The 13,323-nt window shown below is 35.1% G+C and overlaps 1 protein-coding gene across 1 annotated transcript in view; it reads left to right on the top strand.

The window, feature by feature from the left end:
* LOC111061682 (phospholipase D2) overlaps positions 1-13,323 on the top strand; it is a 67,784-nt gene that overhangs the window by 38,867 nt on the left and 15,594 nt on the right. The window contains exons 15-18 of the mRNA XM_039422667.1: positions 3,105-3,268; positions 5,546-5,664; positions 9,093-9,206; positions 12,811-13,025. Coding sequence (XP_039278601.1) covers positions 3,105-3,268; positions 5,546-5,664; positions 9,093-9,206; positions 12,811-13,025 — 612 coding nt within the window. The remainder of the gene's footprint in view (positions 1-3,104; positions 3,269-5,545; positions 5,665-9,092; positions 9,207-12,810; positions 13,026-13,323) is intronic.

Raw genomic sequence — 13,323 nt, 5'->3', positions numbered from 1 at the left:
TTATTCTACTGTTGTTGTCAACAACAGTAGTTGTTGGCATAATATAGTTGACATAATAATACAACAATATAGTTGACATAATATTTAATCTCAATTATGGAAATATATTATTATTGAAAAATATATTTTATTTACGCTTAAAATATAATTGATCATTTTAAACAAGAATCACCACTTATACTAGTATCAGCTATCCTCTACAGAAAGTAGTGGCAAGACAGAGAATCGACAACGCTGTTATCTTATCTTTCTCCACTGTCATGATAACGTGGACCTCACCATGTTCGATTCCATTAACCTAGTTAAATAAGTTACCTAATTTAGTAGCCTAGTTGACCGAGCGAAGTGAGGTCTAAAATTCAAGTCGACGGTTTGGCATTCCTCTTAATGTTTAAATGTTTATATGTTGCGCATTTACGGCGAAACGCGGTAATAGATTTCCATGAAATTTGACAGGTATGTTCCTTTTTTAATTGCGCGTCGACGTATATACAAGGTTTTTGGAAATTTTGCATTTCAAGGATAATATAGAAGGAAAAAGGAGCCTCCTTCATACGCTAATATTAGAGTAAATATCATCATACATCAGCTGACAAGTGATTACACAGATGATGTGTGGAGAAGCCAGTCTATTGCTGTATTTCCATAAGGTCTATAGTTTCAATCAGGTACTTGTGGATGAGAATACTGCGTGAGGTCTACTGTTCACAGAACCACTAGTTTAGTTGCTATGAAAATGAAAAATACAATGTTTAATAAGTTTGGTAGTTCAGAAGTGATGATACATCAAACAGCTAATACAGAGCTTTCTTTATTGTACTATAGTGGGGTCCACGTTATAATGACAGTGAAGAAAGAAAGGAGAACAGTATCGCCGATTCTCTCTGTCTTGTCGCTGCCTTCTATAGAGGATAGCTGATAAAAGTATATCTGATGTAATATCATTCTTGTTTAAAATAAACAATAATATATTTTTCGCCACGAAAATATATTTTTGATGATTCAATGGGCCATATGAATAAAGTTGAGAATTTGCTTATACTTCTAAAATATGGAGCATATATTATGCTTAATTTCCTATGAATAAACGTGAGCAAAACCTTTCGCTCATGCTCATAAAAAAATAGTTTGAGCATTTGCTCAAAAGTAAAAGCTTATGCTCAAAATTGTATGAATAAACTAGAGCATTCGCTCATCTTTTGAAGCAAATGCTTCAAAAAAGGTGAGTCTAGTCTGGAGCAGCTTTTCACCTTTTGCTCATAGTAAAATGGCTCAACTAATAAGTGTGAGTAAGAAAAAACTATACGGACTATATCAGATACGATCACAACCAATAGTTGAGAATTATAAAACTTTTTAGATTCAACCATTAAATATAATATCACCATTATCCCTACAAAAGATACCTATCCGATATAAAGATAGCCATCACGGAATAGGAAATTACATTTAAGAAGATGAGGGTGTAGACGATTATAAGAAGATAGATAGATAGATAGATTAGATAATCTCTTTATTCAACACAGCATATAATACAATATACATTTGAATATCGTCTAGTCACAGGTCATTCCTTGAGGAATTGTTGAGAATATACTCACATCAATGGACATAAAATAAGCACCAGTACAAAGACATCAGATACATAAAGTAGGTTTTAAAAGTAGTGCAGGACATAGAAATGTATTATTACTAGATGCTTTAATCATGTATTACAGAAATAATCATTGAAACTATAATAAGCTTTTGCAACAAGAAAGCTGTATAATTTCTTTTTGAATATATTCTTGTTTGTTAGGGACTGCAGCTCAATTGGTAAATTATTGTAAAACTTTGAACCAATGTAAGAAGGCATTTTCTCATACAGTTGAAGCCTGTGCTGTCTTAAAGCTAATTTATTTCTACCTCTAGTATTATGATTGTGGATGTCAGCGTTTGTGGCCAGATCTGAGATATGGTCGTGAGTGAAGACTAATAATTTGAAAATATAATTTGAGGGTAGAGTTAGAATGTTCAAATAGACGAAAGCCTCTCTACATGACTCATTAAATTTGAGTCCAGCCAAATAGCGAATAGCTCTTTTTTGCAATTTAAATATTTTTTGGAAGTGCAAATCTGCAGTGCTTCCCCATAACTCTATCCCATAAGCAACATGGGAGTGAAACAATGCAAAGTAAACCATCTTTGAAACAGATAATGGTACAAATTTTACCATATTCCTTATCACAAAAAGATCTCTACTCACTCTATTAACTATTACATTTACATGCTCATCCCACACAAACTTGAAATCTAGCTCTAGGCCAAGTAATTTCACAGAATCTGTATTTCGTATACAATCATTTCCTATAAACAACTGTGGCTAAATACACAAGGCTATTGATATTATAAGATTATGCTGAAGATTATTATAGAGATGGGCATTTTTTCATGCTATTATTTTAAAATTCAGAACTCAACTAACCTAAAACTCAATTCATGGATAGAGAACAGAGCAGACGACCAAACACAAGCGGTGTCATAGCCCACATCTAATACAGGTATTAGAGGTGGCTATGGCGGTGTCTATACTTGCATAATTATTTAGCGCTTACGTGAGCTATAAAAACAAAGTCGAATCAGCTGGTGAAAAATCTTGAAAATACGTGAGCATTTGCTCCAGAGTTCAGGAGCATAAGGTAAGAGTATAAGGTAAAGCTTATTCATATAAAACTGAGCAAATGCTTACGTTTCTACCTAATGCTCATGAGCAAAACCTTATGTTTCATGCTCATGCTCATGAGCATATGCTCTGGTTTTATTCATATGGCCCATTGATAATTATTCATAATTGAGATTGAATATTTTGCTAACTATATATGTTCTACATTGTTGAAAAACGATCTGGCAACATTGTGGAGGTAGAAAAGGATAGCGCTATCTGCTTTGTCGAATGATAGACAAGGAAAGCAACAACAATGTTAATGAAATACCATTATAACCTGAACATCTCTATAGTTCAGGGGTGATGTTGCATCAAACAGCTTATCCAAAGCTTCGTGTATTTTATTGTAGACAAATATTATAGAAGAAGATGACTTTGAAATTCCTCGTTTTGCTTCCAGAGCAGACATAGGGGACGGACTTATCGAAGATGGCGGGAAAGGCCCGGCAACCGCCATTTTGAAGGACTTTGAAGGACTTACCGGCTCGGCTAAGCTGTGGTATGGCAAGGACTATACCAACTTCATTGTCAAGGACTTTGACAATCTGGATCTGCCGTTTCAAGGTAAGTTTCTTTTTTTTTGCTCGAATAAATGCTCTCCAAGTCGGTTCGCACACAATTGAGCAGCAAGCGATTTTAGTGCACAACAATTTTTCTCACCCGCGAATGCAGCAGCTGTTGTTTCACATTGTGAATGAAGTTGCTTTGCATGTGTGATCATAGTCTGCTCGCACACAAGCGCAACAAGCAACCAACAACACGCAACTAGCAACTTTGATTCTGAATGTGATTCCTATTCAGTTATAGCACTATTATTAACTACATTAAAATAAGTTTTGTTCATGTTTTAGAAGAGATTATTATGATTACCTCAACACATATAATTATAGTGAGGTTTCATATTAAGGAATTATTTTTAGTGGTTTTTGGTTCGTTAAGGTCTGGATATCCCCTATCAAAGGCTATCTACGTCACGACAATGTATTTAAATCTCATACCAGGGTTTAGACTTTATAAAAAAATATCCCAAAAGTAATGAACAAATCACGAAAATTCAACCAAGTTTAAGAAAGAATTATACGACTGGCTGATTTTAAGACCATATTATTACTTGAGTGAATTTTTCAATATTATGATTCCTATTCATCTTATCAATTTATGCTGTATATTTATGTTTGTTTATTTTATGCTTTTATGACCACTGTTGACTGTGTTATTATGTATTTTTTTGTTGGAAATAAAATTTAATTCATTTATTTTGTTTGTAGACCTGGTGGATCGTTCCCAGACTCCGCGCATGCCTTGGCATGACATCGGCGCATGCGTGGTAGGCGCGCCTGCACGCGACGTTGCGCGCCACTTCATTGAACGATGGAACGCTATCAAGGTATTATAAGGCTGGCCACTAACGGTAGCACATGCATGATAAACATGTATGCTACACATGTCGTCATACATTTTTGTGTCATCACAGCGAAAAAACGAGCAAAAGTTTTTGAGGTTGGAATAGAATAGAATAAGTTTTATTGTAACCGCTTCTGAGGTCTTCAGAAACATTACCTCCATCACAATGTACAGCAAATGTTACACATACAATACAATAATTGAAAAGATACTATTCTAAAAGAACTACAATAACATGATATATTAATATCCATTTATGAGAATGTCCAAACAAAGAGAAGGATTAAACAAAAATTGAAATTGAAATTTATTCACAACACTGACATATGTTACAAATATTTTCACAATGCAATCATTATAAAGAAACAGTATCATGATGAAAAAAAAAGAACTTCAGTAGCTTAACAGCTGTGATTGAAGTTCTACACTATTGTTTTTGTACATTATAATATGAACGAGACAGTCACTTGAATTAAAATATATTCAAATATAAGATATTCTGGTCTTGAAATACAATGCAGTCACACAAATAAAAACAAACAGAAATGAAAAGTAGCAGTAGTTGATACAGTATGTACTTAATGTGGGTACCTCAACATAATATTAATAATTTTACAAAGTCCTTGCTAGTTCATCATTTTTGATGACTAACCAAGAAATGTTTTTTGCGTGCTAGCATACTCGTAGCGGTTGGTGAGCAAGTTGTTCCTGCCTCTAGTTTGATGTTCATGGGATATTCCCTGTTCAAAAAAATTATTCAAGTTTTCCTTCACATAGGTCAGACATTGAAAAACAAAAATAGAGGTTAATGTCAGCATTTCTAATTCTTTGAAGCGTTCTTTACATTGAGCGCGTTTTGGCAGAACAAAAATAAGCCTGATTGCCTTCCTTTGAATTTGAAATAGTTTAGAGCTATATGCCTTTGATCCCCTCAGTATAGCACCATAAGACAGGTGTGACTAGATGTGAGCATTGTAAACTACCTTTAGAACATCAACACTGACACATGTCTTTAACTTTCTTAATATAAATATTCCCACCAGCGGCAAGATGTTTTTTCTTTGCTGGTGGCGCCTAAAAAATTCTACTTTTATCTTAGGTTTTCATGATTAGTCAAGTTCTTTTCTATGTTATTCTTAGTTTAAGATATTGTGTTTTGTTAGACTTGTCTATTTCAATTTTTGTAATGTATGAATTTTTGGGCAAATAAATTTCAAATTTCAAATTTCAAATTTGTTTGAACTAGCCGGCAGTGCAGCCAACCTGACATCCTCTTCACTAGGCGACATTATTCTCGTGACGTAATCAAGCAAGTTGAGTTTTCAAATGCCATCAAATTTTTGGCCAAATGATATAGGGGTGCAGATTGTTTTATTCGGACTTTATACAATTCATTGAATAGTATCTTTAGTGATTTTTGGCTTGTTTGATTTGCAGACCTGGTGGACCGTTCACAGACTCCACGCATGCCTTGGCATGACATCGGCGCATGCGTGGTAGGTGCGCCCGCACGCGACGTTGCGCGTCACTTCATCGAACGATGGAACGCCATCAAGGTAATAGTGATACTCACTTCAAATTATCAGCAGCATTCCTTATAAATAATAACGTCATTCATTAAACGATGGAACTCTATCAAGGTAATATCATAGAGAAACAATAGCATAAGTAGATATCCCAAGGTATAGGGCGTTTATTTCGCAACTTTTACTATTATCTCAAGCTGATAGTCCACGTAGTTCTTTCCCGTGAAGCTTTATGATGCTGGTAGTCTCTCATATTGTACCGTTCATACACTCTTGCCCCATCAAAACAGTAAAAATCGACAGTAATCGGCTTGAGATAACAGTAAAAGTTGCGACATAAACGCCCTATACCATGGGATATCTACTTAAGCTATTGTTTCTCTATGGTAATATAGTCCACGTTATAATGGCAGTAGAGAATGATAGGAGAGCAGCGTTGTCGATTCTCTTACCACTGCCTTCTAGAGGATAGTTGATACTGGTATATCTGATGTAATATTAACTGTCCCCCTCAAAAATAATAATCAATTATATTTATTTGCCAAGAAAATATATTTTTAATGATCTCATGATTAATGTTCAAGATTGAGATAACACCAATATTCGACCATATCATTGACAATTCTTCTTCTTTTCTCCTGAAGAGAACCAAATTTGACTATATCTGATATTGCTAATTAATTTCTACATTGTTGAAAAACGATCTGGCAACGTATGGGAACTAGAAAGGGATGCCGCTATCTGCTTTGTCGAATGATAGACAAGGATAGCAACACTAATGTCAACTTAGAAACGTTAAAAGCAGTGTACTTTGCAATGATCCATTCCCACATTTCATATGGAATTGAAACATATGGAGGAACAAGCATCTCAAACTTAAATAAAATACTCCTATTACAAAAAGAAGCAATAAGAATAATTCTAAATCTTGATAGAGAGCAATCATGCAAGCCATTCTTCAGTAAGTTAAAGTTCATGACGGTGTACAGCCTGTACATTTATAGGACAATATTATATATAAAAACTAACGAATCTAGATTCCCACGGCAAGTAGATATCATAATAATTACAACACAAGAAATAACAATAATTTTACAATAAAGAAACACAATAAGGAAAAATATAAACAAAGTCCAACGTACATGGGAATAAAATTCATTGGTTTCTTCCAGGTTGCATAAGACATGAACCTGATAGATCAAAATTTAAGGAATTGCTGAGAGCATATTGATGGATTTAGCATGCTACAGTATAAACGAGTTTACTGTAAAAAATGAATTTTATACAGTCACTAATTTCTCTTTAGCTTTAAGTTAGTTTTTGACTTTTTCATGTACATTTTCATGTATGTTTTGGAAAGAAATAAATGATTGATTGATTGATTGAATGTTGATCAAATACTCCCATTATAACGAGGACCTTACTATGATACCTCCCTCGCGTTCGCTACCTTCAGCCTGCCGCTCTGCTCTGCTCCCCACGCCACGCATCAACCAAATGAGTGGTTGACCCACCCGCCACCAGGGTGCGCCTCAGTCGCCGCCACCCGTTCCTGCGTTTCTATTGGCCGAGCACCGCCGGCCAATAGCAGCGCAGGTGAACTCGGGGACTGTGAATAAAAGGGGGCTATTCAGCTACCCTCGATAGCACTTGCTCACTAGCAGCCTTCCACTGAAGAGCCAGAGAGACCACCAGCCGAGACCACCACCAGAGACCACTACCAGCCGAGACCACTACCGAGACCAGGAGCAGAGCAGCGAGCAGGCCAAGAGGGAACCACGGCGAGACTAACCGCAACCTGAGGTGTCTTCCTTGTCTACTACCCAGCCGATGCCTAGGAGGAACCGCGCCGGCCGCCGAATCCAGAAGAGGAGGGCCCTACGTCGGCTTCGCCAGGTGGAGGAGAGGCTGAGGCTGTACACCGCCGCGCCAGCTGCGCCCCAAGACTTAGCGCCCCAGCCTAACAACTGGCGCGCGGTTCTGGATGCGCGGGTTGGTGCCGAACCGACATCGGAGTGTGTGCAGCGGAAGCCTACGACCTGCCTGCCCGGGTTTGACCGAAGGCCCCTTCTAAACGAGGAAGTGGTCGAGGAGGTCCTCCCGGCGGTGATTCGGCACGACCTCTGGCTAGTAGATCACCCGGTCAGCCCTCTCCGTAGCCCGGGTAAACCAGAGTGGAGACTGCGAACCATTGACTTGAGCCCTGCCGGCCTGCTCTCGCACCAGACGGACCTGCCCGGGACCCTCGCGCGGTGTGGTATCGCGCCAGTCGACGACTACTAAACATCTAGCCTGCCTTGGTCCCTTTTAGGGCCCCAGCAACAATCTTGGTCCCTTTTCAGGGCCACCAGCAACAAACTTGGCCCTTTCCAGGGCCACCAAAAGCCATTTTTTTCAGACAGTGGTAACAAACCCCTCGCTCGACCTGACTGACTAGCCCAATTGATGAACGAGCCACACCTTCCGCCATATCACTATAGTGACATTTACTTCAAACTGTGAAATGATATGCAAATGAAAATAGTCTTGAAGTTGCTTTCCATGACGAAACACTATATAATAACTTTGTTGTAGTTCAGACAGTGTGTTACTTGTAAATATTTGAAAAAAACACTTACTTTTGTAATCCCAACAAATACGTCACACTAACCTATTTCAATCAAAAATCACAATCCAAACATATCCAAAAAATCAGGTTACAAAACAGCATTTAGAACCAACAACAATTTGAAAACCCAACTAAAAATATGGAAATGACAGCTCACAATTTGAAAAAAACAGGGATTTATAAACTAAAATGTAATTCATGCCCAAAATTCTATATTGGACAGACCGGCCGTAGCTTCAAAATAAGATACAATTCATGCCCAAAATTCTATATTGGACAGACCGGCTGTAGCTTCAAAATAAGATACAATGAACACAAAAGCATTAATTCAAATTCAGAATCCACCTATGCAGAACATTTAATAGCCACAGGACACACTCACAAAAACATACAAACATATATTGAAATCACACACATTTTCAACAAACACCTCAAAAATGACAAATCCAATTTAATAAATGATCAACTAAACTTCAAATCAAATGTAATAATTTCCCACATTTTGGCCACACAGTCCAACCCATAAGAGCAAGCGCCCCTGGTGGCAGGCTGATGAAGCTCCACTTCAGGAGTGAAATGCATTCCTCAATACTCCAACAAAAGTAAGTGTTTTTTCAAATATTTACGAGTAACACAGTGTATGAACTACAACAAAGAAAATAGTCTATATTAGATGGAGTTGAGACTACAAAGTCGTCTATACCATTCAACCATGAAAGAGTTAGTACTTCTTGTAATCAACATCGTTCGAGTAGAAAAACAAACACTTTGAATATCAACTTTTAATCTTTTTGTTTAAAAAACTTGTTTTATAACTCTTCAACTAAAGAAGTTATATTTCATGTTACAGCTGGAAAAGGCGAAAACGAATCCGTGCTATCCTTATCTGCTGCCAAAGTCCTACTCGAATGTGCAAACCGAATTTGAATTCATCACAACTAGAACCTACCAGGTTTCTTGTCAGGTGAGTATCAGCATACAGAAAAGATAGCATATTAAGGCTGTGCAAAGGCTAAAAATAAACTTTTCCTACAGGTACCTTGGAAAGTGGCCATTGCTGCACTGATTACAGAACGCAAAGAATCACTTTTCCGCTCTAGTGCACAAAGTATTACTTTGCGCACTCTTAATACTAAGGCCCGTTTGAACAGCAGCCGTTTAATTTTTAGAAATTAAGATTTATTCAAATTTTCAAATCAATTGGATTAATTTAATTTTAATTTGAATGAATTATCGATTCTTAATTTTCATTGGATTATCAAGTTTAAAATAAATTAAGTTGTTATTAATTTATACAGACAAACATTGATGGATTTCAGCCATCATTTTACTCATCATCAACCACTTCTCATATTCAATGGTAACTGTAGGAAAAATTTAATGTGAAATACGTGCGCAAAGTTTGTTTGCTGCACTCAAGAAACAATTCCGCCCTCGCCTACGGCTCGGGCATAAACGTTTCTTTTGGTGCAGCAAGCTGTCACTTTGCGCACTAGTTGCACAAATAACTATTCTACTCGTGATATTTTCTCAAGTTTTTCGATTTATATAACATCAAGCTATCAAAATGAAAAATTCTTCTCAGGAAAACATTTTTTTCCGATCATTACTTTTGAGATATGAGCACTGAAGTTTGAATTTTTGGGACAGAAAATTTCAAATTCGGTACAATATAATCCATGAGATTTAGAGGATGGATTCTTCATGGTTTTGTTGATCTAGTAAAACAAAAAGTTTTCTGAAAATATCAATTTTTGGAAAAGTTATTCTATTTACCAAAATAACTCAACTAAAAGTTATTTGTTGTTGGTTATCCATCTCGTTTTCACTATTATTATTAGTATTAAATTAGTGAGTGTTTTTTCACTTTAAAGTTTTACAAAATTTAATAGTAATAAAAGTTATTTTTGCTATTTTTAGTAAATTGAATAACTATCTCAAAAATTGATATTTTCAGAAATTTTTGTTTCACTAGATCAACAATGCCATGAAGATCTATCCTCTAATCTCATGGATTCATCTCTTACCGAATTTAAAATGTTCTGTCCCAAAAATTTAAACTTTAGGTGCTCATATCTCAAAAAGTAATGAACAGAAAAAAAATGTTTTCCTGAGAAAACTTTTTCATTTTGATAGCTTCATGATTTACAAATAAAAAAAAATTGAAAAATATCACGAGTAAAAGTTTATTTTTAGCCTTTGCACAGCCTTAAGCTTATGCTATTTTTTTCTCTCTATGGTATCAGATAGTCATTCTTAAGAACAATACATTTCATTCGTCATTTCAGTATACAAGTAAACAAGTTTTACAAGAAATTAAACTACTTTCTTACAAGTTTTATTGTAGCAAATAACATAATAATAAAGGAATGGGTGAAAATGAATTATCAGGTACTTTAAAATTCCCAATTGATAAAGGAAATATTTTTCCAATTTTTCTTAAATAATAATTATATTTGATGTTGTTAATATGTTTATTGAAGTATGCAATGTCCACTAATCTGTTTTGAAATTCTAGTGCTATCTTGAATATTTGAAGTATCTTGGTTATATTATATGATTAACTAACCTAACCTAACCTAACTATATTACATTAACCTAACCTAACTATATTACATTAATTATATGATTGTTTATTTGATTTATCTATCTGTATTGTACTGGTCTTGATTATTTTTCATTTTATTTTATTTTTCTTCACAATAAGAGCTGTATTAATTTGAATCATGTTAATATAATAGTGAGGAATGTTTAAACTCGTGGCTAGAGCACAAGATTTATTTTTCTAGCCACGCCAATTATTTAACAAAAAATTATTTAATTATTTTCTTGTAACACTGTTGTTAATTGGTGAATAAATTTGATTTGATTTGATCTGAAAATTACTGTAGAAAAACAAACAATTATAATAGTGGATTAGTCATTTAATGATTTGATATTACAATATAAACTGAATCGATTATTAATCATGCGAATGTATTATTTGATTAACTTGACTTAAAACAGCACATTTTCTGACTCATGTCTTACATTGAATTTTGGAATTGTATGGTGAGTTATTATCTTTAATATTTGCTATTGATTTTGATTCTTCTGATATCAACTTATTGGCTTTCATGCACTTATCACTTAACTCAAATATTAGGGGTTTCATGACTCTGCTATATAATAGCAGCTTTTTGCTCTTCTCTTTGATACACTACTTTTTGTGACTCTACTGTAACTAATATAAATCTTAAATGTTAGATACATTAAGTTAGTTCATATTTATATGTATTATAATGCAAGGGGTAGGCTACTGCGGAGAAAAAATGTAGATACATGAGTTTATAGATATTTTTTGTCAGTCATTCAATCTCAGCTGTTTTCCATGCATGAAATCAAGCCGGTAAACAGAGTTTGCAGAACAAATAAACATAATCAATCTCATATTATTCTCATTACAGAGAAACCATAATATGTTTTCTTTACAGTCGAGTCTAGTCTATAATGTTTGTAATCTTCAAAAAAATATCTATGATATCCAGTCTATAACAACGTATTTCCAGTGTTAAAACGTTTGTAACGGTTCTACTGTGATGTGATGTGTTTGACTATTTTGAATGTATTATATATATTTTGACGTTGCTATAACATATTTTTTGCTTTCTGCAATAGAGATTTCAATTTGTTCTGCTTTTCATAGATGTCATTGCACATTGAGCTTCTTTTTACAATTGTCATACAAAACATTGAATAATATAATATTACAGTCAACAATATATTTATTGATAAAGCTTATTCATTTCCACTTTGATTGGGCAAGTAGTGACTACAGTTTTTTTTCTAAATGAACCTGAATAGAATAGAATAGAAACTTTATTGCAGCCATATCTGAGTTATTAATATACTAGTAGCTCTGTGAACAGTAGACCTCACGCAGTATTCTCATCTACAAGTACCTGATTGAAACTATAGACCCTACGGAAATACAGCAATAGACTGGCTTCTCCTCACATCTGTGTAATCACTTGTCAGCTGATTTATGATGAATAATTCTGTAGTCTGATTTTTTACTCTAATATTGGCGTATGAAGGAGACTCCTTTTTCTTTATATTATCCTTGAAATGCAAAATTTCCAAATCCTTGTATATACGTCGACGCGCAATTAAAAAAGGAACATACCTGTCAAATTTCATGGAAATCTATTACTGCGTTTCGCCGTAAATGCGCAACATATAAACATTTAAACATTCAACATTAAACATAAAGAGAAATGCCAAACCGTCGATTTGAATCTTTGACCTCACTTCGCTCGGTCAACAATACAAAAGTCAAATATATACAACCTAATACATGATACAAAATAAACATTATTACATCAGTTAGTTACACCATCAGTACCCTATGATAATATGTCACCTGATTTTCAACTTGTGGCTTGAATGGCCAGGGCAAGTAATGCTTTTCCATCCTGACATTTTTTCCAATCTGATTGAAACTGTGTTGTGATTGGGCAAGTAGTGCTTTTCCATCATGACAACAATTTGTTTTCTAATCTAATCAAAGCTATGTTGTGATTGGCCAGGTAGTTCGCAGCGTGAGCCAATGGTCGGCGGGCTTTCTGGACAGTGAGACGTGGGAGGCATCGATTCACGAGGCGTACGTGGGCGTGATTGGCCGCGCGCGTCACTACGTCTACATCGAGAACCAGTTCTTCATCACGGCCGTGTCCTCGGCCGCCAGTCCGGTGCGCAACCAGGTTGGAGACGCGCTTTACAAGCGCATTCTGCGCGCGCACCGGTAATCACCAATCTACTTTCAAATCAAATCAAATTTATCTATTGCCTCAGAAAATAATACAGAAACAATACATAATAATAATAATAATAATAATAATAATAATTTTGCAATTTCAATTTATTTCATTTAAAGTTACATAGTATCATATACATACAGTGTTTTGTTGCTCCTCTAGCTTAGAGCTAATTGAGGAGTATTCAAATTTCATACTACATCATAATAGTTATACATTCTATAACAATACTACAAATGAAATTTTTTGTAAAGTGTTCAATAAATTAAATTAAAAGTCTATTAT

Source organism: Nilaparvata lugens, chromosome 3, assembly GCF_014356525.2.
Source record: "Nilaparvata lugens isolate BPH chromosome 3, ASM1435652v1, whole genome shotgun sequence".
Lineage (NCBI taxonomy): Eukaryota > Metazoa > Arthropoda > Insecta > Hemiptera > Delphacidae > Nilaparvata > Nilaparvata lugens.
Note: the sequence above shows the minus strand (reverse complement) of the source record. Positions and strands in the feature narration are given on the sequence as shown.